Below are 27,576 nucleotides of genomic sequence, written 5' to 3'. Positions count from 1 at the left end.
GCCAACATGGCGATCACAGAGATGCAGTTTCACAGCCATCGCCACATAAACCTTGCCTCAGCGGACTGTTGACGTCACTAGTGTCTTCAGAGTGGGTGAACATGGCGGATATTATAAGCAACGCTGAAGCGGAAATGGTACACAAATTATTAGACAAAAGTTTAACAGTAGTGTATTTTACTATTGCTTTAAAGATAATTAACCTCTAATTAATGTCGACTTATATGTTATGTCAACAGGAAAACGAGACGAGACAGCGGTTCATAAATGAATATTTGCAAGGTAAAACATGTTTATTTTTCTTCCTGCATTACTGAGGATATGCTATTAAATTTAGTTTATTTATGTATTTATACGAAATAGTACAGGTCTTTAAGTAAACGGATATGTTATTTTGAATTTGCCATTCATAATTTAAATTTTTTTCGTAAGAAGTGCAGGTAATTTAAGTAATTTTTTTGGAGTGCAAAAATGATAATTCTAGTATTATTGTAAACAAGTGTTAACAATATGTCTTTGTGTTGTATTGCCAGTCAACTAAAATGGTTCAAGTAATATATTCATTTACTTTGGTTTAAAACTATGGCCAGCTGTGCTGCAGTCTTTTTGGTCTGATTGGTCAGAACTCTGTAGCCTGACCCTAATCCAGCGTTCTTAATACACCAGTTCAGTTTCCCCACCTGTTGCACCTGTTACAACCTGAGCCTCACACCCCTTTAAACAGTGTCGAGTCCTGTCAAAGGAAGTGCTCTTGGATTAGAAACGTATTTATCCTAAAACAGCTGGTTTCACAAACCACAATAAACAGTGTGGTCTACCTAAATTAAGTTTTGGCAGGCAAAGACTAGTGCCAGTCGGTGCCTTTGAAACCTGAAAAATGTATTGTGACAGGTTGAATGCAGGACTTCACCAAAATCGGGTAACAAAAACGCAAGGACAGGGGTGCACAATTCCAGTAAGAACCACCTCCTGGTCTATCTTGAATTACTTACTGGGAATTTAACTTCTTTCTAGGTCTTAATCACTTTTTATTGATGTGCTTTTGTGCAGACATAGAAAACCTGAGTAGTTTGAAACACAGGAAAATGCTACATTTCTGACAATGTCTAACAAAGTGGCCAATGGTGGGAATGGTTTATGTATCAGTATTAGTAACACTATGTTCTGTAATACTTTTTTTTCACACATTTAAGCACAGCCAATACCATTTTCTGGGTAAATAAGGCATATGCATACACTAAGGAATAAGTCATATATATTTTACAAAAATATACTTGTATTTTATTTAGCTGAGTTGTTGGAGCATGAACCTTATTTGTTATGTTTTCAAGAAAAAAAAAAAAAAGTATTTTGACCTTTACATCAAAGTTTGTTACAAGAATTAGAAGATGTTTTCTACTTTTAGGGTAGGGGTGATGGTACTATAATACTAGTAAACTTTGCCATACATATAAATAAATAAATAATAAAAAAAACAAGTTTCATAATCGTAGGTGTTTAACTCTTGATGGTATAACCCCTGTAATAGTGGTGGAAATCTAGCCTTTCAGCGTTTTTGGGAGCTTTATATATTTACTCACATTTTAACACCCTTTGACCCACCTGTCATCGTGATTATGCATTTTACATGATCTGTATTTTAATTAAATTTGGGCAACTGTAGCACTTAAAGTAGGCTATTTACTTTAGTATCGAATCTAGCTAATGTCCACTACTGTTTTATTTACCTTATTTTTAAGGGCCAGAGCTGGGTAACCCTAGTAATGTGTGTGTAGTGAGCACTGATACTGTATGTATTCCATTCTCATTGCACAGATACTCTTACTTTAGGAGATCAAGACAAACATCCCAAATGATTTATTGAACAGATGATGTAATGAAATTACAATAGAAAATGAAATACAAAGAAACTATATGTTTATACAGTATTGCTTCTTGCCTGCTGGGCTTTGTGAGGGGATCACCTGATTTTAAGTATTTTAAGACATCGAAGACCCCCACATATACAGTATAAGCCTAGGGGCAGCAGTGAAGGGGGATTTGTGAAGGTGATGCTAGCATGAGCACTGTTGACTAACTGGAATACTGGTGTTGTTACTTTGTGAAAGTAACATGTCACTGGCTTTGTCTAAAGTTATTCTCCCTCTGCTTCTTTCCCTATTGACTGGCATGCTTTGCAGCAAGTAGCTTGCTTTGACCCTGACAGAACCTGCCAGAATGACCTAGGAAGTGCAAGTATAACAGATTTACTGGAAGCCATGCAAACTGAGAATTTTCTTTGACCTGGAGTAGTATCAGATGTCCTGTTTTGAATTGAAAGTACATGTTTGATAGCATTCCTTTCTTTCATGACTTTGCGTTTTAGAGCTATATAGTCAGTGGAAGTCCATGACAACTTTAATAACTACTATTATGTTTGTTGCAGACAAAACAGACAAATATGATTCTAGAGATGTGGAGAGGCTGCAGAAGGATGATGCTCTGGCAGGTTGTTACCTGCAGTGGAGATTGCAAAATGTGGATGATGCTTTAAAGATGATTGATGAAAGTTTTCAATGGAGAAAAGAATTCAAAGTAAACGGTAAGGTCTCTTGACAGAACAGTAATAACCTATACTCTTTATATATATATATATATATATATATATATATATATATATATATATATATATATATATATATATATATATATATATATATATAATATATGATTTTTCTAAAAGTAATATTCTTCTATTTATCACCATTTAATAGTGTGAAAGTGATTCCACCGTACTGATACTGAAAAGCTTTTCTGCCATTAATTCCTCCTGCCACGTTTAACCTCTTCCTCTTTTTGAGTGTGTATGTTCTGTATGTCTGCTTGTTGAATTACACCTTACTCTGTATAAAGTTAAACTCAATCTGACCCTTTTCTTTATCTTTCATGCTGGGAAAGGGTAGTTCCTATTTCTTATAAATTGTCTTTTTAAATACACTTTCTACTCTATATGAGCAGCAAAATGCTTTGTGTTTCTAAGGCCGTCACACACCAGACTCGATGTGATTTTTCATTGGGCAACAAGATACTTTATATATAAAAAATGGGTTGTAGGGAGATATGCAAATAAAGCATTACAAGAGCCAATCAAATCACGTGAAAGTTGCCTAACGTAACGTGTTTTTGAATTGAATTATCTTGATGATAAATGATACAGAGTATTGAGGATGATCGCAAGCAGGATTTTGTCCAGTGGCACAGATAGTTGGGTTGAACATGAAACACTTTAATTGTAGTATTGGTGTGATTGTTTTGGTAAGTGATGTGGTTGTGAGGGATATTGTAAGACTTTTAGATCTAGTTTTAATGTAATTCTCCTTTGTGATTAGTTTCAGGCTGAGAACACATTTCGATTTACAGGGAAAGTCATTCTGAGAAAGTTTGAAACTGTATGTATGTTGCTGCTTTATTTAGATAAATAATCTAATGAAGTAGTTAAAAGTCTTCATCCAGAACTTCTTAACATTGAGGCCGTACACTGCGGAGTCGGATGCCTCTTCTTTTTCAACCTATTGTTCTACGATATTTTAGGACTTGTGAGGATTGGAGGTAATTTTCAATGAACTGTCAGGCGAGACTTCAAGGTTAAATACAACTCTTGAAATACAAAAGAAAAAAAGGCTTCTGTGTTCCCATCCCTCTGGATCCTATTGCCCTAAGCTGATTTGTACTGTACTCGTACTGAACCTCCACTGAACTGCAGTCACAACTGTTATTATTCCTTATCTATCTTTGAGTAGAACAGACTTGTACATTGTACTGGACTCTATCACATGTACTGACATGCATAGTCGTTAGACTCCCACTAATCAGACCCCAGATGTGTTTTTGTGGAAGCTGGACCCATTTTTGAATCGGGGTGTCCTTGACCTCCTGCATTGTCCTGGGGTTTAACAGCACATGCTGCTATCGCCCTCTGTAGCATGTCTCAAGCATGCACAATAGGGTTCAGGTGAGGAGATCTTGCTGATCAATCCATTCTATCGATTTCTTTCTGTTCACAATAAGCAGTGAGGATCCTGATGTGGTTTATGATTTTGGCCTACGCAAGTTTCTTCTTGGCTGCATGTATTTAGGAAAAGTCAGGAGCGGACAACCGCGTATCTTTCACACATGCAGAGTAATTTACATTCTAAAAATGAAAACTGTCAAAATGACTGCCGTGGCAGTTCTAGTGTTAATCAGTGCCGCTATGCTACTACCTGATTCACGGCAGTGAAAATTGCTACACAGGAATGTAAAATCGTACCGTGAGATGTGTTCTGTAGCACATAAAATATACTCCGTAGTTGCACATAATGCAGTGTAGTGCTGAGTTTTCGCACAGCGTCTTTCAACATGTACAATGTTTACCTTCCAGTGGACATAGGCGGCAACATAAAGCAGATGAGGTTATGCAGTGTCGTGCTAAAGATGCAGTGTGAGTAAGTTGTGAGAAACGTCATGACATAATAGCTTTTTGAATGCCATGTGGGAAATGTAGCATTTTTTAAAAGTAATGCACAGAAAATTAGGTGAACGAAAGAATGCTTTGGTCGAGCAACGTGAAAATAACAGTATGGATATCAGAAAGTTTTTTGATAAATCAGTAGGCCTATCCACACCATGTGGAACCAAATGCTAAGAAAAGCAGAAGATGGAAGTAAGAAAAGCGAACATTTCAGGACCAGTGGGAAATGCAATTTCTAGTGTTTTTGAAGCCAAGCAATTCAGCTTCTGAGCAAATTGCTGTGTGCGCTGTTTGTAAGAAGGAGATTCATCAGATCAAAATGTATGCAGTGCAGCATCATTATACACACATAGGTGAAGTTGCAAAGACCTACCATAATGACTTTCAGAGATGTAAGCTGTTAAATGGAGCAAAAACCAAACTGCAAAAACAAAATAGCCAACTCAGATTTTTTGAGTAAGACGGGTCAAATGTGGATGCCTACTTTTTTAGTTTAGATTCATATCATGTCTGGTGGCTAACTCTGGCTTGGAGAACACTTCGGCTATAAGAACACTTTGCTTGCTTCCTGAGGGGTGTTCTCTTAGCCAGAGACTAGTGCACCTGTTTTATATCTCCAGTTTATTGTTAGAAGGGACTTGGAGTCCAGTAGAGAGGGACTGTTGTAATTTAGCAGCAATGATTCAAAACTATTTAGATGTGCATATGTCTACATATTCTTTATTTTTCAAACAATTAACTAAGTATATTTAGGAAAAATTTGCAGTGCTGCCACCAGTAAGTGTTGATAGCCACACTCTGAGGCCACCAAAGAAAATTGTTTGAGAACCACTGGTCTAATACTAGCAAGAAACAAAATATTTGTAGGAAGGGGTGGTTCATTTTATTATTCTGAGTACTTTTTTGTTCACCAGCTCCTAGGAGTGAAAATAAATGTAAAGATATGCAAACTGGTGGTGATGGCCATATGTCATTCTTTTTTGTTCCCCACTTTAACCCCTTTACAGCCAAGCGTTTTTTGCCATAGGTGTAACTCCACAGCCAAGCATTTATGACCGCTTGTATGTGTTTAAAGTGCTATAAAAAAAGCATGCTACAAGAACAGGTTTTTTAATTTTTATATTGAAAGAACGCTTGTTCTTGTTGTAACCAAGTTCACCACATAGTTAACATTTGCAAGGACAATTTCAACAAGTTGAATAACAATACAAATGTTGTATAACTAGCAAAAGTGTGTACATCAGACTTAATCATGATTTTACATGAACATATGCAACCAATGTCAATGCACTATCTGTGTTTTACAGTTTATTTCTTTTTATGATCTGTGTAGAACAGGCAAAAAAAAAAATCAAGTGTTGAGTGTTTGTTTGTAACCTGACAAGTCATGCCAGGAATGCCTATGAAAACAGAGGGGATTTGCTGTTGTGCACCATCAATGGATTGTTTGGTTGAAGGTACTCTCTGTGTTCTGCCTCTGCCTCTGACCCTCTCCCTGCCACTTGCTGTTCTGATTGTATCATTATTATTATTATTATTATTATTATTATTATTATTATTATTATTATTATTATTATTATTATTATTATTATTATTATTTATTTCTTAGCAGACGCCCTTATCCAGGACGACTTACAATTGTTACATATTATTTTTGATCTCACATTATTTTTACATACAATTACCCATTTATACAGTTACTCATCTTCACTAGTGCTACCTAAAGAGCTCCCATCAGCACTGGGACCAGAAGTGGAACTTTCCATTTCTTCCTGGACATAATCTGTGTCACTGCCGGGGGTTTGAGATTACCCAGAATCTAGTTGAACAACTCTTGCAGCACTTGCTCTCTCTTCCTCATCCCTTAGAAAACGCTGCTTCATTGGTTAGAAAACACCTGGCCATAGTTAGTATCAGATCTACAGTAAAGTAAATACTTCCTACATTTTAATATTAAATGATATGCCCGACCACAATACAGATCAAATATTACTGTAACCCCCAACTTCCTCATCAGTATACAATCGTCTTGCCGTAGTAATAACAATGAAGATATACAACAACACAGAAGTACTATAAAATAAACACACATATATAAATACCCCCCTCCAACTCTACTCCCTACATTTGATTATTACTTGATATATTCATTCATAATACAGATTTAGAATGATATATATATATATAACAGTGTCTTATTCTAATTTATACTAAACTTTGTCAATTTCATGGATTGTACACATGCATTTAGTTTTAAAATAAACACATTTCTAAACATTATAATGTCATAAAAGTAATTGCTTGCATATATTAGATCTTTTCAATTGTCGTTGAAATCCAAAATAGAAAGATAGAGGATGTTTGCTTGGTCGAAAAAATCCCTCTGCGATAACTAGACGCTCCTCACTCGCTCTCTTATGTAGTCTTCTGAATAGGGCTGATGGAGCCAGTCAGCGATGAAGAGACTGATCAAATCATAATTTTCAAAGTACCCTGTCAGTCGTCATGTAGGTAGAAGGAGACAAGTCTGTATGCTCCTCAAAGGGCTTGACTAAATTTGGAGCTTTTTGATGATGGATTGTCATGGTTACACAGCATAGAAGGGAAACAAAATCGAACATGGCCAATGGCGGCTGCCCAACGGCCACTTGGGGAATCGAACATAGCAGATGGAGGCTGCAAAGTGGTTAAATAATAATTCTAGCAGACTTGACAGCTTTTAACTTAAGGATATTATATTTATGTATCATTGAATTTATGCTTTTAATAAGGTAAATATAAAAACACTAAACACTTATTTTACAGATCTAACTGAGTGTAGCATTCCCAGGTGGATGTTTGAGACTGGTGCAGTTTATCTTCATGGGTATGATAAAGAAGGAAACAAATTATGTAAGTAATATTTGTATTTATTCGTTTAGTAAAAATAAGAACAAACAAACTATAAGCAGATATGATTTTTTTTTTTTTTTTATTCATGTTGCGATCAGCACTAGCCAATGGTCAAAGGGCCCTATCTCGATGCATACATTTCTCTTTTCCAAAAGCCCATCTGATCCTCATAGTTCATAGTCTCATCTATGCTTTTTGGGAGTTGCACTGATTACTGTCTTAAAGCATAAGGGTTCCAAAGCTGTGTGCAAAGTCACATGCATAACAGAATACAGGGTCACATTAATGTAACTGGAGGATTACAATTATTTTCATTCCCTGAATTTGGAACCTTTGCATCTCAGATCAACTTTAGGAAAAGTGAAATGTCTGCATCAGTTTCTAATGGGGCCGTTCGTATGACAACCCCAAGATGAACACAACCTGAATTTGACAATGAACCTGAAACCAAGGACTTCTGTACAGCCAACAGTTGAAGTTGTTTTAATGTTATACTGTAATGATTAACCTAGTTAACTTTTTGGTTTAAAAACTTCCTGCTTGGTAATTGCAACTTTTATCTTGCAGTACCATTAATTTATTTAAATGATGTATCCACTAGTCCCATGCAATCCGATAATCTGATTCGGTATTTTTGGAACACTGGTTGTGATAAAAAGCCTTAATTTTCAACGCTCCTTGCCCATCTAATTCTGGGACTTAGAATTAAACAAAGTTTGATTATATCACATCTTTTGTGATGAAATTTTCCTGATGCAAACTATCTTTGCCAGTTGGGTATTTTATAAGAGTTCAAAAGACATGCTTATTCTAAAAGAAGGGATGATGTTTAAAAAGGATAATTACTGTGGAAGAAAAAAATGAATGTGTAGGCATTTAAGAGGGCTTTCTTAATAAGACAATAAATCATAGGTTGGAATAAACCTTACAAAATGGTAAGGTCATTGTTGCTTTTTTTGGTTAGTCGGTCTAATCCCTTAAAGGGCTAGATGCCACAGATCAGTGGTTTAACATTGTCTTTCTGACAGAATTGAATTGCAGTTGCAAATGGTAGCATATGATTATATTAAAATGATAATTAATTCTACCATGACTGGCTTAAATGCAGTGTTCCTAATGTCTTTCAGCAATTGGTAATCTACTCCTCTGCAAATTAATACACCATGTTGCTTTCTTTTTCTTTTTGGCCATGAATTTAAACATATGAAGGCCCTACATTTTAAAACTAATCAGATCCTTCTGTATTCTGCGCCACAAGGTTGTTGGCTTGGTTCCATGCTTTTTTAATCAGATTGGCAGGTTTCCATGTCAGCATTGTACACAGCAGGAGGACCAGTTGCCTTGGAAAGGGATTGAGTAATTTCCCTCCAGGGAAGGACAGATAAACACAGTAAATCACTTTCAAGGCTTTGGTGCCAACTGCACAGCTGGTCGTTGACCAGGAGTGAGCAGTAGCCATAGGGTTGCCTGTGAGGCTCTAGTCTCTTCAGGATATCGTGAGCTCACTCCAACAGGAAGCTAGCTGACTTGGGTAATATAAAGATGTGTATGTCTGCTCTGCAATGGCAGTGTGGCTGTTTTGTCACAGCAGACGACTGGTTTCAGGGACACCGATTAGCACAAAGTATACGATCCAATCCTTAGTCACTGCCCTCTGTTTTGTGTTGACCACTCTGATGTACTTTTCCAATGTTTTTAGTGGTGCTAAATGGATGAAGAATGACCCCTGATGGTCAGTATTGCAGATTTAATTTATGTCTTTGTTTTGCTGTATTCCTGCTGCCTAGGCTTAGTAATATCAAAGCCTGTCTGCTCCGGGAATGGAGACTATCTTTAGGCAGCACATTGATCTCTGAAACTGGAGAAAATGCTAAGTGTACAATGTTTATATTCCACAACGAACATTGGTTCACATGTCTCTCCAGCACTGCTGCCTTCAAGAGCTTATGTTTAATAATGAGTGTTTAACCTTGTGCCTGGGTTTATGCTGCATGTCTGTTTTAAAGGTCTAATTTAGTAACATTTTACGTTGTTAGTTTGGTTTAAGGTGAAGCTGCATGTAAAAGACGCAAAGACTGTTGTGGACAAAAAGAGATACGTGGCCTTTTGGTTGGAGCGCTATGCTAAAAGGGAACCTGGAATGCCGTTGACGGTGGTGTTTGACATGACTGATTCTGGACTGAGCAACATTGTAAGTTTTCATTTATACATGTTTGTTTTTTTATTTTCCCACTCGTCATACATACATTTTACATTTTCTAAAGTTATGTCTATGTTCTAATACATTCTGTGCCTCATAAACAAACAATACTGCTTCAAATAGAATTCATCGGCCCCAAAAATGAATCATTTAGAATCACTGTTAAATGACAGTTTACATTCAATACCAAGTGAAATATAACGTCTTTTTTTTTTTATAGTAGAGCTCGTAAGTCAAGTTAAAGAGAAGAGGCAAAAGAAAAAATTGAAACTAGGCAATTGCCTTATTTCTTGAAGAAAAAGAGTGATTTATTACATTCAGATCTCATGAAACCAATGAGGTGGCAGTTCTTTACAAAAGCTGTAGAGCACTGACTAAAAGCTTAAAATAGTTCAGTGGTACCATCAGCATTATAATGAACAATGCAATATTCAATATAAAATACCTAAATCCATGCTTTTGCTGAAGGTGGCTTTACAAAAGGTTGCTTGAGATATGACTGGATTTGCATGTGTAACTCTCACAGGCTTCAGTTGTAGAAAGATAAAACAAGTCATTATTTTGTTATCATAGTTTCGGAAGTAGAATAATTAGCCAATAACTTATAAAATGACAGCCTCAAGGACAATCATTTTATAAAGTCTCACAAGTTTCCATGATTTTTTTCATTTGTATAATGTGCCCAATACACAGATAGTTCTGTATTAGGATAATTTACTACATCATACTAGCCTAAAAATATCTAAAGAGTCTATTGTAAACATTTTTTGTTTAAATTTCTTTATGTACAATATGGTAAATAAAAATAAATTTGCAATTTCCATGCATTGGCTGCAGGCAGTATGTTGTACGTACCTGATAGACATCCAGTGTATGCCTCTTCCTTAACCTCCAGTTCCAGGCTTTTTTTAATTTCATGGTTGAGGTTTTTAATTGTACAATCACTTACTATATTTTCCTTTTAGGCAGATGGGGGCCTAAGGAACAAGTAAATAGATTTTTACTTGATGAAACAAAATGATTTTATAATAATCAGTTATTTGTAAAACCGTTTTTTCCTTCTAGGATATGGACTTTGTGAAATACATCATTAACTGTTTCAAGGTTTATTATCCTAAATTTCTTTGTAAGTATTAAATTTTTTTTTCTAAGCATGTGCTTTGTGACATACAGCATTGTGAAAAGCCAGACAATCAAAAAATAAAAAAAGGTTTGTTTTGTTTTTGTAATATACTCATTTTCCATTCAAATGATCAATTTTACTACATTATGCCACCAAGGATGCTTTTTTTAATAGTTTGTTTTATTATCCCCTGTAATGATTCTGTAAAAGTGTGTCTACAAATGTGTCTACCCAGTCACATACATTTCATTTGCTGTAGATATTTTTTTTAATAGAACTGAAAAATGGCTGGCAGCCAACTATGATCATCACAGCGTGAATGTACTCTGAAGTTGTTCTAAGTTGGCCTTTTGCCTCTTGGTTTTTTAAGGAGTTTTGGCACTGGTAACTTCCAATCGGACATTGCTTTATTTTCTATAATGTGGTTGAACTTTGAAGTCAACAAAGCGATCCTTTAATCCTGTGATATAAGGTTGCTCTACGTTTTGTTCTCTAAAAAAAGAAAAAATACTTGGATTATTTAAAAAGAAATGTCATCAGACAACGGAGACCTTATAGTCAGTTTGGTTATGAATCAATTTTCAAGACCACTTTCTCAGAAAAATTGGAGATTGTTAACAAAGGGAGGTATACACCTAAAATACCCAAACTGACACAGGAAGGGATATACGCGCCACTTCCAACATTCAAGTTATGAAAGGTATGGTGGCTTACCAGTAGCTGTCAATTAAAAAAATTATAATGCTGGAACTATATTTTGTTTAGTACAGAAAAGGTGACATGGAACAGTACTGGCTACAGCAATCTAGGATGTCTATCTAAGTAAGCACAAAGCGTAGGGATACAATACATCACATTGAACAATAAGAACAAATTGTGAGGTTCTTAATTGTGTAATTCTCCTGTAAAGGGCAGGGAGTGGTAAAGCTATCAGAGTGCAGGGTGCTAATTACTTTAGATGAGTTTTTTGTTTTTTTTTCTATTTTAATTAGACGCCTCTTGGAATTAGTTGGCAGGCAAACTGCAAATTGCTCCCTTAACTTCAGCATGCAAAATCCATTTTGGTGTAACATCTTATCAGACTGAATATTCTCATGATCTGCTCCCTTGAAATCTGCATATACAGTAGGTAATGAATAAAATAACAAAAACAGCAGCTGTGTCTTGGTAAATTATTATTGGAATAGTTGTTCAATATATTATTATTTCATTATATACGTTACATGTTTAATTTTATAAAAAATGATATATATATATATATATATATATATATATATATATATATATATAATATAGTTCAACTTTAATGAGGTAACTGTTACAGTCTGTGTGCGATAGTGTTAATGTTTAAAAAATGTTAATGATAAGCCTGGAACAGGTTTGTTTTTCACTTTTGGCAACACTTATTTAAATATAGAACCAGATTTTTGGAGGAAAAAATAACTATCACACTGCCCCTTTGAGCTGTTTTCAAAATAGAACCCATAAAATATATAGAATCACTGGAGTATCTGATTTTATAGGTACATGAGGGTCTACAGAATGCTAGCATTATAATTCATGAAGCCACTGACACATCTGATTTACTTCTGTTTTCAACTTTGCAGTTCACCCCAGAGGCTCATTAGTTTGTTCCCAGTTTCTGTTGGCACCCACAGGTCTTTCTGGTTCCATTTATACACCACCAAATTGCTATTTTTTGATGACTGTGGCCTTTTAAAAAAACTACATAAAATAGTGAACATTTCCCATAGTTTAGTGTCATTCATAGCCAGAAACTGCCATTAATTCAGTGGTGGCCAATACGTGGATCAAGATTTCTTGTGGATTTGTGGACAAATCAGAACAAGCACTAACATATAAGCATACAACAGTTTTTGTTACAGCCGATGGGGAGAGCCATCTGTGCAGTAGCAGAGATGAAAATATCCAGATGGTTTCTGCATAGTAGACAAAAAAAAATGCTTGTACGAATGTACATTTTAATTTAGGCACACGTGTGCAACTAGAAATTCCTAAAGGTTGACTATAAAAAATAAACGTGATTTATTTATTTTTTTTTTCAGCTGAAAGTATAAAGCAAACAAAAAAAACTCAGTCGAATCTAAACTCTCTTAGCTCAATCGTGATGTACTCTGGGAATGTAGTTTATTGGTGTCCACTGCCCACTGTTAATCACTCATTAAAAACTACAAATCCCATACCCCGCCAATTTCACGGATTTGTCAGTGTGATGGCTACTCGTTTCCAGACCGTTTGAAAATTTGTCAAACCAAGATGAGGAAAATAACAAATAATTTTCATGTAATTGGAGAGGTTTAAAAAAAAAAAAAAAAAAAAAAACTGTGAACAAAATTCAGCGTGTTCACATTTGTAAGTAGCAAAAGAACATAATTGTATTTTTTATTTTTTTTTTGTATGTGTGCCTCTAAATTTTTTAACTTCGGCGCACATGTGCCTAAAAAAAGTTAGCATAGAGCCCTGCCTACACCAGGTTTCAAGACTGAGATGAAAAATGCTGGTAAGTTTCTGTTTTAGAACTACCTATGCTTAATATTAAAAATCAAGCATACGATGCTGGCCAATAGCTGCCGTACTACTTGTTCTTTTTTTTCTTTCTTTTTCAGCAAAAATGATACTGTATGAAATGCCATGGATCATGAGTGGTGAGTAACATGAAGTCTAGCCTAATACTATAGAGAACATTTTTGTTTGATTTATAGTTTAATTGGTTTTAAGGCACCAAAAAAATCTAAATGGCCGGTGTCTTTTGTATTCTCTTGGTCTGGTTGGGTTATTGTCATCATCCAGTTAAAATGATTGCTTGCGGTCATATTCACTTTCTCTTTCAGTATTTGGAAGTAACATTGACATTAATATCTACTTTATCTCTCAAACATAATAATATAAAATGTATTTATTTAATTACAAGAACATTCTAGATGAGATTAATACATACAATAGTTCACTGCCATTATAATAAAACAAATATGTTTACCATTTAAAATATATATTATGCTTCTGCTTCAGCTGCCTGGAGGATCGTCAAGACTTGGCTTGGCCCAGAGGCCATTAGCAAGTTGAAGTTTGTAGGCAAGAATGAAGTGCAAGAGTACATTGATGCTGAGCATCTCCCTATACATATGGGAGGCACTGTAAGTATTCTGTTACATTTAAAATCCCATTTTAATTTTATGTATAATGCATTTTGTTGTTTCTTTTTAATAAGCAGTGATCTTTATTTTCCTCTTTTTTTAAGAAGGTTGTAGTACACTAGTTATTTGGATTAGTGTTTCATAGGATGTTGATGCTTAAATATATATAGCCTGTAAATTCTATAGATTCTGGACACTTTGACTCTGTGTTGGGGGAAGGTGGGGGAGAGAATATAAATATAAACATAAACCTTGTCTTCGCTGTGTAGGATACCTTTAAGTATAGCTACCCTCCTCTGCCAGACGATGACTTTCAAACTCCGATGTGTGAAAATGGGCCTATTGTTAGCGAAGACGAAACGGAAAGTAAAGAAGACGCGGAGTCAGAAAGCAAGGACACCCTAGACTCCAGTCAGAATGAAGAACACATCAAAAAGTCTGAAAAGGTAACTCATTTAGCTGAATGCACTTTGTCAGTGCGGGGAGGTCAGAGCAGTGCACCTACCTCCTGAGAGTGGGGACACTTTTCTTTGACAGCTTTATTTCAGGGTTTCTGTCATGAGTGTAGTTCATGCAAGGGCAAACTAAATTGTTAACTTATTTTATGCTTTATCACAATTTAGCCTTTTTCTGCATTATCTTGGTAGAGACATTCCCATTTCCTATTCCAAACCTCTTCATATTTTAGGTAGGTTGCATCCAGTAAGTACATCACACTTCAGACTTCAGGACGAAAAAGCCCACACGAGGGTACTAATTGGTAACCTGTTATAATCAGGGATTTAATCAAGGATATAACAGGGGGGATATATATTATTTTAAGTAAAATTGTTAAATATATATATATATATATATATATATATATATATATATATATATATATATATATATATATATATATAACAGCTTTTAAACATCGACACCTCCTCTCATCTGCGCTCACTCCCTGTAACTGCATCTCTCTTCTCTGAATGCACGGCTTAATAAAAATCCCTGCTATCATTGGTTGTTTCAAGTTCCCATTAAAATAAAATTATTGATGATATGAACTGGAGTGGTTCCACCTATCACTCTTCATTTATTTTTTTAAATAAAAACTTAAAGCAGCCAGTGATAGTGCTAGAGGGAGGGACTGTAGGAACCATCCATTCTTAAGTGAAATATGGGGACTCATTTAGCCGTTAACAGAGCCCAGAGACCCTGAGACTGAATAGAAAACTCTGAGTCTCTGTGGAAAATCCAGAGGTTAGGCAGGTATGGGTCACAGCCAGATAATACGTTTGAGCTTGTAAGCGTGAGCACCCTCGCTGCCTTTATGAAAAATGCTTTCCTGTTAAATCTACTCACGGTACGCCTTATAAAAAAACAATATAGAAGTCTGTTTTTTTTTTTTTCTTTTTAATTGGTGCGCATGCGTACCTGTGTACCGGTTATGTGAACCGCTGGTTGTAATAGATCCTAATATGCATCAGTAGCATCAAGAAACAACTATTTACTATCCTTTTCTTTTACTTTACTATTTGCAAGCAATGTCTAGCAGTGGAAAATAAAGACAAGTGTGTTGATGTAGAACTATTGTATTTCCATTTAGTGCTTTCTGTAATGCTGTCATAAACTGAATTTGACTTCTTGGATTGGACGACGGGTATATTTACAATTTTCATAACCTTAATGTTGGCTGAGTTCGCCACTGTGTTTTTCAAGGGGCATCTAGATTCTATATTCTACACCGCTTTCTATATGAAGTACTACATTTGTATAACCTCCAATGGTATATTTCAGTTATAGTGTTTAGTGAAGTATGAGAATTGCAAGCCAGTCAGATGAAAGTAGAAATATCTTGTTGTGGATAACCAAACGACAGAAGACAAATCTATGTCAACAGTCTAGTGACTACTGGAACTGCCATGAAATATGTGCCTTTTTTAATATTAGTTTTTCTTTTGAATTTTTAATTGAGAATTTGTTTTCTAGTAGAGTTGTCAAGGTTCCTGATGCTGCAAGACTACTGTAATTAAGTATTGCGTGTGGGGAGCTTATATATTTTTGTAAATCCACGGTTGACAACATCTTTTTAACTGCTAACTATTTGAGATACATTCATATTTCCAATTTAATGGAAACACCTTAGGTTAAACTGGTACCCTTCACAATTGGGGTAGTGTGATTTCTTGAGTTTCAGATCATATAGACCCAATGCTTTCAAATAATGTCTTCATACTTGGTACATAGCTGCATTCTGTGGTTCTCTAGGTCAAGTGCCAATACCAGAGTTGTCATGTAAGAAACTCAGTGATAGATGATGGTCATTCAAAATACATTGCTTGTAATTTTGGCTGCCATATAACTTTGATGCCTACCTGGTTGTACCAATGCAGAACATATATCATGTAATCTCTGACCTGGTTAACCTGTACTAGATTGGCTTCAATTGTTTTAGTGCGTTGCGTCGGAATTTAGAAAATAGATATTGTTGCATTCATCTTTGAATATCAATTAATACAGTACTGTGCCTTTGATATACAAAATGCATTGCAGAAAGTATCGTTAGTGGAATTGGGCATATTTCAGTCTGCCAGTAACCAAAGCATGTCCATAGCTGTCTGCACCATTGGGAATCCTACATTATCCAGCTGTTAAATATCTTTTTTTTTTTTTGATGCAGAGGTTATGTTGAAGAGCTGCTTGTACTGTATTTGGTGGAGACCTCAGTTTTTCTTTAGCAGACGCGAGAAACCGATAGTCTGTGTTCCACTTCAACAAAAGATAGTGTTATACAATAAAATTGTATTACTGATATAAAAAAGCAGCTGAAACTTCTGGTTTATATATTACTCAAAGGGCATCCACTAAGGGGCACTGTGTTGCAGGGGGACAGGTTAAGGGTTACACCTCAGCATGCTTGAGATTTAAAATATCAACAGGATGTGATGACTGAAAAATAAATGTATATTATATTCTAATTGAATCTAAACATCTAAACAAATAATATATTAGTTAGACACAACTGTTTTTTTTACTTTATTCCAGTGAACCGGTTATGGTACTGTAATCATTTATTCTTATACATTTAAACCAGGTTTAACTGATGCATCCACTTTGAAACAGTAGTTGTACTTTTTGTATGTATGAATTTTAAATATTAAATCAGTAATTGACCAATTACATGTCAAAATAGAACTGTTAATACTGTGAATTCGCTTTCATCATCACAGCAGTATTCCTGCTGGAGGACATACTGGAGATGCACACAGCAACAGCTGTAAAACGAATAATGAATATCTGTCTCGAGTCTCTGATGAAAAATACTTTCTGGTATTCTATAATGAGTACTGGAACATTTCAATGGTTTAAATAATATTTTCACCTAAAACAAAGGGTGATCAGTTGCAGTTTTGCCTCAGTTCTGTAGTATCACGTGTAAAAGCTGCAGATTTAAAGAATAACTGGTTACGTTGACATAATGGGCTACAGTTCTACTGTAATTGTTTAAAATTAAACTGGCCAGAAAAAATGTAAACCTGAAATCTGTCTGTTTTTGTACTGAAGATTGGATTGTATTGGGGATTGACGGCTACATAAAAAGGTATTTTTGTATCTTTATTTTTGTTTGTTTGAAATACAGTAATTTAAGAAATGTTTTTAAGATCTGTTGCCTACCTAAGAAATGCTATAAAATGGAGATTTCTGCAATCAGAAATACTTTATTTATAAGTGAATCACCCTTTCACTGTCTATCTAGTACATTTAATACTGTACACAGATAACAGGAACCAGGAAATGAAGAAAATACTGTCTACTGACATTTACCTAAAATCAAGTGTTTTTTTATAACAGTATGATAATTTAAGATGTATATTATCTCAACAGTTAGTGTGCTAAATTGTGTGAAAATGGCAAAATTGCAAAAACTCATTCAGTGTAGTTTTTATCTATATAGATTATGATAACCTGTCTTTAGCTTCTACAGTATGTAGGATCAATGACTCTGACACACCATTTAGAGAAATTGATGTACTGTATTATTAATATAATACTATTATTGAATTGGTTTATCTTTGTTTTAGTAAATAATGCTATGTCTTATGTTAGAGATATGGTTAAAATTCACCATGTAATTAAAACTTTCTTGTGTAAAGGAGAATTCTAAGTTGCAGATGAGGTCCACATTTTCAAATGAGAGGGTTTAGAACTGAGGTGGTGTATAAAATATACACAGCATGATTTTGTGTAATCATTTGGATAGTAACCAAATGACAAAAAATGGCCTCAAACTATTACATTCTTGTACTGATGAAGAAGTTCTCTACCCTCAAAGTTGATGATCCTATTCCAAGGTTGTCTAATGCATGTACCAGTGTTGTACAGCATGGTGTAGTCTTCATGCTTCCATGTACCCCGTCATACTGTACTTTGAAAGAAAGAGATTATGTCTCTCATGAAATAAAATAATTATTGACCTCTTTCATATCTGCAGCCAGGTTTTAATCTAATTTTATTGTCAATAGCAATGTTGTGCACAGCACCTTTTACCTTGATAATGTGGTACTAGAAGGAATGTATTGATTTTTAAAACTAGACATTACTAAAGATGAATGACTTGTATAAATCTGTCTAACCAGATGTTTTGTTGTGCACTTATTGATTACTTTTATTAAGGTTACACTGTAGATCCTTTTATTTTAAAGACATTGTATTATAGAGGACTAACTTTAATGCTCATAGTGGCTCACACAGAGCTTAAGCTGCTTAACTATAAAAAGCTCTATTGGTCTCGAATCTTTGAAAGAGATCTGTATTATGTTCAATGAATGCTTACTGACTGACAATCAATGCAACCAATGTATTTTGTGAAACAATGATTCATATTTTACTCTTGAATTTTTAAACCTTTTTTTTTTTTTTTTTTTTGAATAAAAACTAATTTTTTAAATGTAAACAAGAGTGTGGGTTGCATACTTGAAGTGTCTGAATTCAGGGAACAGAATGTTCCATTTTATAAGGATGGAAAACAAGGTAGAACCAGCATCTGTGGTAGCTATGGTCCTGCTTTTTCTCCAGCTGGTCCTTCCTTGCCCTTTTTGAATTTGGTGGTCCACAAAGTTTGTTGTAATGTATGGTCATACTTTATCAGTTAGACAACTAGCATTGAGATGTTGTCTTAATGTGGTACACAGCAAGGTTATATGGTTCTCTCCGTCATTTTTTAATAATAAAATGTAACCATTTTGTGACCACATTTGTTTAACCTCCCATCATGTCGCAGAAACCTTTAACATTACATACATCATATTTACAACCTTCCCTTTCAACCACTATTAATTTTGCAATGTGTACATTTTACTAAACCATTCTAGGTGCCTTTCCCCTTGCACTATGCCACCAGGGGATGCTGAAACTAGCTGCTGATGATTGACAATGTGTCATTCTCTATGAAGGCAACTACCCTTAATGGCTTGAAGTGGCTTTTGTTATGTAGTGTACTCAATTCACAAAAGCAACTAGACTGTTCTGAAAGAGTCAGCCACATTCTCAATAGGCAGTAAATTTGTGTGAAAAATACAATCCTGGCTACAGTGTCGCTATATCTTTTAACCTGGAGCACACCAAGTAAGTCATGGTGGTGAAATGACATAATGTACAAAGATCATGGGGAAACCTCCAGGCCAGGGTCATGGAATACCAGGCTAATCCATGGGTTTCTACCTACCTCACAATATTGAAATACATAAATTTAGTGGCATTCTAATGCTTAACTACACTGTCGAATATTGCTCTGAATCCACATTGTTTAATAATGTATACATTATGCATTATTATTATTATTATTATTATTATTATTATTATTATTATTATTTATTTCTTAGCAGACGCCCTTATCCAGGGCGACTTACAATCGCAAGCAAATACAAATACATTCAAGTGTTACAATACAGGTCATACAATAAGAGCAAGATATAGTATTATAGCATTATAGTAGTAATAAATTAGTGTCTACTTGTTGTGGACTTGATCCCTAACTATGTAGTAAATAGTAAAAAGAAACCAGACTATTTAATAAATGTTTTCCATGACAAGTATTTATCAAAAGACTTGTAGATAACCAGGTCATAAACTAAAAAAGATTGTGAGACTGCATCTAATGTTCTCTGCAGCTGCTGTATAATGTATCTGCATTTCAACACTCAAATCATTAAAAGTGAATAAAACTTAAAGGAGCTATGCACAACAGATGATCGCTATCTGGCCACCTTTATCCTATACATCTGCTCAAAATACAGGTGCAGTCGAAATACAATGGTTACCCAGGAAACCAGGTCAAAAGTTTGCCTACCTGTAAACTATAAATCCCGGCAGAGAATTCATCCCAACAAATTCACTAAGCAGTGTTTAGAATTATTACAAGCATTTAAACCAAAACAGACCTCGGGCAGTTATGTAATTTTGTTATGTAATGTAATTTCCCGGTTGAAAAGCCAGCTGTGAGTTCTTGTCACTTATGAAAGTATAAAACAAAGTTAAATAATTCCTCATTTCAACTACTGGGTTATGCAAGAATTGCTTTTCTGCAGCACAAAGTACCTTTCTGCCCTTCCATGACTAACATATTTCTCTGCCGTTGGGTTATTGTCAGGCTATATAGGAATAATATTAATGCCATTGTTATTTCTGTATTTTTATGTGTTTTTTTTTTTTTTTAAATAATTGTTATGAATAGCTAAAAGAAAGCAAATTGACCTTATAAGAGGGAATCTGTTAGACATACGTACATTTTTAAGAATGTCAGCAAATTGCATTAACACTATTGTTTTCTTATACACAGGTAAACTTTCTAGAAGAAAGCCTAAAGCTAGATGAATGTGACAAAGTAGATAGTACAAGCAGAACAAAAACAGCCAAGAAACCTGTAACAGTATTCAAAGGACCACTGCTTCATATAAGGTATGCCAAACCCATAAAGTGATATCCAAATACGCTATTTTCTGGAGATATATTGACTGGAGATGGGGCTTCTAGGGGGGAAAACTGTTGTACCAAGGGTTGAAACAGTAACAGGCAAAGGGAAAAGGTGTTCCACCATAAAGGTGAACACTGCAGTCTTTGTTTTTCTGCCTTGTTAGAAATGATTTATCAAGAGAAATGGGGTGGAGCAAGAGGACACAGCTGACTGCTCGACTGTGGACCATTTTTTGAGCAACAACACAACTATTTTTGGTCATGTGGTTCCACATGTCACTATTCAATCTAAGGGTTTAACTATAATATCCTATAGTATATTATAGGAAACTGGTGTTTTAGATTCCACTTTTTTATATATAGTAGGATATTCATAAACTACTTCATTTCTTTATTAGGGAAAAACTATGTAGAGAAAGGCAAAAGGGAAATTATTGTTTAAAATGAATTGTACGTAGTTTACTGTACATGTTCTGAAATAACTATTGAAAATCCATCTGAGAGATTAATGGCTTGTCATTTTAATTGAGCCTGAACTCAGTCAGAAATTGAAAACACATTTCAGTCTTTTTTGCATTTAAAACAAAATGCAATATAAATAAAATGACACTGATTACGTGTTATATAAGCTAATAGTACTCCCATCTTAAAATGAAAATTATATACAAATGCTAGAAGAAACTGTAATTGCTTTGGGTAAAATTGTAATAATTTTCCTTACCTTCAAATTTTGTCAAAGCAATTCATATTTGTTCTATTTTTAATTTAAATGGTGCTTGTTTGGGGGGGGGGGGGGGGGTGCAGGCAGGCAGGCAATTACTGGCAGAACATTTTGTAATCCATATTTTAATGCTATTTGGGTATATGATGCATATGTAAACGCACCTCAAAAACTTGTTTTTACAGAATAAAAAAATGAAAAAATCATTTTTCTTGCAGCCCTGCTGAAGAACTTCATTTCGGATCAAAGGACTGTGAAAGGAAAAGCCTGATAGTCCTTAACAATGTGACCAAAAATCTAGTTGCCTTTAAGGTAAGTCCGTCGTGATGTGTCTGTAGTTTCAGGGAAAATAGTGAAAAAGTAAACCTGCTCATTTTTCAGAAGTTGAGAACAACAACTTAGGTATGTGTAGGAACCCTTAGCTTTCTGAGAGTAGTTCTAGTTATAAAACACGCTGTTTAATGTTATTTAAAAATAAATAAATAATGCAGAAAACCTTATACTGGAACAAAAAAGCATATTTCTATATAAAATAATTGTAAACAGGTTTTTATGAATATATATTTATTTTGATTTTTCTCAGGTGAGGACAACAGCCCCCGAGAAATACAGAGTGAAGCCCAGTAATAGCAGCTTTGAGCCGGGTACTTCCGTAGACATTGTTGTGTCCCTTCATGGAGGTACGTGTATTTCTCAAACACAGAAATAATAGTTCATTTTAGTGTCTGACAATTTTGTTCCTTAGAGCAACTCATGACTTTGGACACATGGAATGTTTAAAGTAGGGCATCACGTGAGCCCTGGATGAGTGCACTATTTTCTTTATATGAGTAAGTAAAATGTTAAGTGTTTTTCTTTGAGGTGTTCTTTTCTCTTCCTGACCCTTCATTTCACAGTAAGGGGTGGCACTGATCCCAATGGAGTTTATAAATGGAGCACTGTAACATATTTCAGATGCCCCCATAAAGTAAAGCAAAAAGTATAACTAAATATTACAACTGAAAACAAGGGGTAAATCTGGCTTTAGCAATTTACAGTTTTCTTTCTATTCCCAATTACCAAAACACTTGTCAGATTAAAATTGCACCCATATTGACATTATATGGCATGATATTCTGACTTCCAGTTTAAAGCAGGAGAAACTCTATTTGAAGAAGAAACAAGTTTTAAATCAATGGATCGCTTATATTTTCAGGATGTGAAGCTTCTCCTCAGGACCGGTTCCTGGTAATGGCAGCTGAAATGGACCAAAGTACAGGAGCTGGCACTCCTGATCTGTCCCAGTTTTGGAAGGAAGTACCAAAAACCAAAGTCATGGAACATAGGTAAGTTTTGTAGCAGCAAAACAGTAGACTACGGTGTGTTGGAATCTAACATATTTAGGGTAGATTCAGTTGAAAAAACATGTTTCAACAGAGGAACAGTCTGAAAACAAATTTAAAATTAAGGGCTATATAGAGGTTTTTTTTAACCTTTTTCTAATGCAGTGATGTTTTCAGGTGGCGTCATCCTATATCTATATGAAAAAAAAAAACATTTGGAGTTCTGGATGGGAGTTGTATCAATAGAGATCCTCGAGAAGAAGATTTGATTAATAACCACACCAAGGATGAATGCCAAGATTCCTGTTATAGTGCTAATATGAACAAGTAAAGGAAATGAAAAAGCTAAACTATGGCCTGATTGTGCTCTATAATTTTAGTAGCTTATGGTTTATTGTTGTGGAGTACATTATCTGTAGTATTTAAATCAACAATTCTATTTTTTGCCCTTTTTAAGTAATGCACAGTGACAGCCATCAACATTGAAACCAGTAAGAGAATTCCCTTTGTTTGCCAAGAGTGTTCCTGTGCCTTCTTTGAGGATGACGTGTTCTCTTCTTTTACTTGATCTGTATTCTATTCAAAACAAATTACTCATTCAATGAAAGTATTATAATAAATACATTATTAGTGCTGTTGCTGTTTTCAAACCTTTTTTCAAATGTTTTTTAAACTTTATATATATGAAATATTCTTTCTACATTCTTCCCCAATACACTGTTTTGCATGTCCGGATAAACTGTAATTTGTTAGTACCTTTTATATTTAGGCGTCATTAAAAAAAAAAGTCTCTATTCAGCACAGAGAATCCGCAATGAATGAATGGCGGTTAATGAATGATGATGTTTGCAATTGCAGATGATTTATGAACTGTGAAGTGCGCTTAGGATCCCAATGAGTGTGATGGTCACTCAGGGCCCGAGTGAAAGATAAATTTGGCCGGAGGCCTCGTCCGTGGGTGCCCGACGGCTACCTGCGCGAGGCCGGCTGGAAAAACATGAACAGTTACATGCATCACAGTGCCGCAGATAGGAAGTGGTTATGGGCCACCTCCCCCCAAAAAGACGAGGCCCCCAAACCATGAATCAGTAGTAATAAATAATGAACACGCTCCACAGTGGCGCCCTGCTACCTATCCCCCAAATATCGAATTTAATGAAAATCAGCAGCTGAGACATGGCCCGTACCCCAGCGCAGTCATGCCCAGCCTCTCCAACCCAACCACTCACCCCGCAGAACTAAATACGAACCGCTGAGGGGGAAACCTCAGGGAATCAGTGGCTGAGGGCAGCCCTTCCTCCAGGCTCTAAGCGGTCAACTCCCGTTTCGGCTTCCCAGCGCTTGACTGAGGAGCCGAAACAAAAAGAAGCGACATGGAAGAATAACACACAGAGCTTTTATGCGCTTGCTAATGACGTGTTGGTTAGGGGCGGATTCTCCTTTGCAGAAAAGCAACCAACTTTAAAATTTTGTAACCACAACTTTGTCAATATTCTGTAAATCTAAGATGCATGATGTTTGTCAGTTCAACAAAATGTCAAATTAAGCAAAATTGAAAAAAAAACTATTTGGAAAAGTCAAGATGTATCTTTAGTGTTACTCCTTAGTTATAGATGAGAAGTATACTGGTACATTTCCATTACATCATGTTGTGTTTTATTTAATTTTTTTGTTCTTTATGCAATTAGGCTAAGATGTCATGTTACTGAAAGCAGTAAACCTATGAGTTTGTTACTGGATGAAAACCCTCTACACAGCAACATCAAAAACAACCAGGAAGACCTGCATTCAAAGGTAGGTGACTCCTTGCAGATTCTTAAATGTTGTTATTACATTTCAGTAAATTACCTAAACAGTTACTCTAAATACCTCATAGTCTCACAAATTGGAAGTATGCTTTTAGCACTAATCTTCATTCACAGCACCTAATTAAATGTAGGTAAGGTAATCGAAAATCTGAGGTAGAGAAATTCCTGTATGAATGTCAAGCATTGGAAAGTGAAATGGTTCTCAATAAAATGAATATACAACAATGGCCGGGATTCCACGCAGCTTAGAAAGTCATCACTCTGTCAGTCCACAGTCATTAGTGCACGAGTGCACGTCTAAAACACTGTTTGACTTCAAAGGGAGGGGAAATTGCCTCCTCACGCTAAAAAGCTGTACAATTGACCAGAAACTACTACAAATAAAAAATAAAAAAATACCCTTTGCAATAAATACATAAATAAATAACAAAGCCCTTTGCACTTACTTTTGTTATCTTCATGATTGGTTATCAGACATCAGATAGATGATTGCTTTAGCCTAAATTGTTCTGTCCCTTAGCAATAAGGTGCAATTCATTGTACACTAGCCTTAAGTAGTATCTATCGTAGGTACCTTACCAAGGGGGGAAAAAATGACGTTTATACCTAAATATATATTAAATTAGCATAGCTGTGTTATTGCTGTGGGCTACTGACAACATCAGGCTTGAGCCCAATTCACTGAGCAAGATTTGTTTTAAAAAAAACCAGACTATTAAAAAAAAAGGCTTCTCACAAAAGCCTTGCACCATCCCTGAGAAATGTGGATTCACGTATTTCACATATTTATTATTATTATTATTATTATTATTAATAATAATAATAATAATAATAATAATAATAATAATAATAATAATAATAATAATAATAATCTCTTAAGTGATTAAGTGAAGGCGAGTAGGGTAGCCTATTGTTGATATATTACCGATTTATTTAAAACATGTACTGTACTAAACATTTTGACTGGATGATTTTTATATCATTAACCTAACCTGGTATTTTAGCTCCGTTCGATCAGAATTTCTGAAGCTGTGGTTTGTGTATAATAGATTTATAATAAATATGCTGTAAAAAAAGTATAGTATACAGCGCTTTCTTATGGAATGTTTATTTTTGATTTATTTATTAAAATAAGTATTTATGTAACACTATCTCGTTTATTGTGGCTTTTAAAAAAAAAAAAAAAAAAAATTGGCAGCCAAATGCCAGGCAGCACTTACGGTGCTTCAACACAAACTTACAACTTCGTGGAAACCCAGTTTAAGAAAGTACGATATCTGTAGTCACTCGAGGCCAAATTGGAAGTCAGACATAAAAATTTAAATATACCCTCCCGTATTTTAATATTAATTAGGTTAATTGCATTTGGAAGGAGAATTTCTCTGGCTAAAAGAAAACTACATGGAAAGGTGAGCCTTATTTTTCTTTTTCCATGGCAACTGCCCCAATGTATTTATTCCATCCAGCCCTTGCTTAGAACACTTCTAACCACAGTGTAATATGTGTGATGCAAATCAGTTTAGGTCTACATTACTTTTAACATGCCTTAACAAACAGTTTGATAACTTCAATCAAATTAGTTTCTATGTTTTGTTTTGTTTTTGTGCTTCCAGATCATCAGGCTGCTGGCAAGCAATAAACGATGTGAAGAACAGATTGATGAGTGCCTGTGGTTCCAGAAGATGTTGATGGGTTTGGTGTCCTTGCTAATGGCTATTACATGTTCAGCTTTGTATCTTCTTTACACAGACAGGAGTAGATTGTAAGAAGGCTGTCTTTCAAAATCACAGATTACTTGCTGCATGTATTCAGATGCTCCTAAATAATAGGTACTATTTTCAGCAAAAAAGCCAAAATGAAGAACCTTCATACTGTGTAGACCAAAATAATGAAGCCTGTGGTATGCAAGTATCAGATGGATGATTGCAGGTGCATCTAAATAACTCTGCCATTGTTTGTTGCTGAGAAACTTGGTAAATAAGGATGGATTTACTGTGTGCAGATGCACAAGAAGAAACACTGGAAATAATGTATATCTTAATAATCAAGACTCAGGATTAAAATAGTTTGAAACTTTTTTTTTTTCTTGGATAATCATATACCGGTATTTTATTATTATTTTTTTTAAATAACACTGTTGCCATTTACTAACTAATGATTTCACAAGTATTTATTATATGTGAATTATTTTTTCTGATTTTGGTATATATGTTCAAGATGAGGTTATTGGCATAGCTAAATAAATTTGTTGTCATTTGCCTGCTATTTATTTTAAATGTATTGAAAGACATTGTGGATTCCTGGTTGGGTGCCATTTTGGTATATCGATGTCAATACCCTCCATATACTAAAGCCTATAAAATGTATAATCATATTTTATATTTACATTGATGTATATCCGATTTATGTCAGTTACAAATTACAGTATTTATCAAAAAAAAGTTTTCATAACTAGCAGTACTAGGTATTTATAAGAGTGAAAATATTAATACTTAAAGCAACATTTTGTATTTCTTATTTATAAAATATTTATAATTGATAATAATGACCTAGAAGTTCTTGCATGAAATAGTAGAAATGTTTAACTTTAAATGTAATGTAATCTGTCTAGGGTCTCATCTGAAACAGTATGGACCGGATATATTAAATAATATATTTTGAAATTCATGTTGATTAAGGGAGGCACAGCATTGTTGAGCATCAAGTCGACGACATGACAAGACTTGTAGTAAGAACAAGTGCTTTATATAGGACTTGATTTTCACCATTACGTTCTGATTGATTGAGCGTCAGTGTGTTCCTAAAGTGACACACAGCTGTACTACTCATCAAATTCGGTACATGACCTGTCCAACTGTTTAAACATATTGAATAAAAGAAGCAGGCTTATCTGCAACTTGGAAACTTGA

General features: G+C 34.9%; 1 protein-coding gene across 2 annotated transcripts; it reads left to right on the top strand.

Moving 5' to 3' along the window:
• The first annotated feature begins 52 nt into the window (after positions 1–52).
• Positions 53–27,576, top strand: LOC117405639 (motile sperm domain-containing protein 2-like). Of its 2 annotated transcripts, XM_059030036.1 has the most exons (15): positions 53–137; positions 240–282; positions 2,426–2,581; positions 7,295–7,381; positions 9,418–9,572; positions 10,647–10,707; positions 13,332–13,370; positions 13,735–13,859; positions 14,129–14,305; positions 20,683–20,801; positions 21,756–21,849; positions 22,121–22,217; positions 22,733–22,862; positions 24,548–24,653; positions 26,281–27,576. In XM_059030036.1, exons 1-15 carry the CDS (start codon positions 102–104, stop codon positions 26,431–26,433), a joined length of 1,578 nt encoding a protein of 525 aa, XP_058886019.1. In that variant the 5' UTR covers positions 53–101; the 3' UTR covers positions 26,434–27,576. The 2 variants fall into 2 exon arrangements, with proteins under 2 accessions (XP_058886019.1, XP_058886020.1); XM_059030037.1 differs by lacking the exon at positions 7,295–7,381.

This window comes from Acipenser ruthenus, chromosome 9 (genome assembly GCF_902713425.1).
Source record: "Acipenser ruthenus chromosome 9, fAciRut3.2 maternal haplotype, whole genome shotgun sequence".
Classification (NCBI taxonomy): domain Eukaryota; kingdom Metazoa; phylum Chordata; class Actinopteri; order Acipenseriformes; family Acipenseridae; genus Acipenser; species Acipenser ruthenus.
This window is presented reverse-complemented; position numbering and strand designations above follow the sequence as displayed.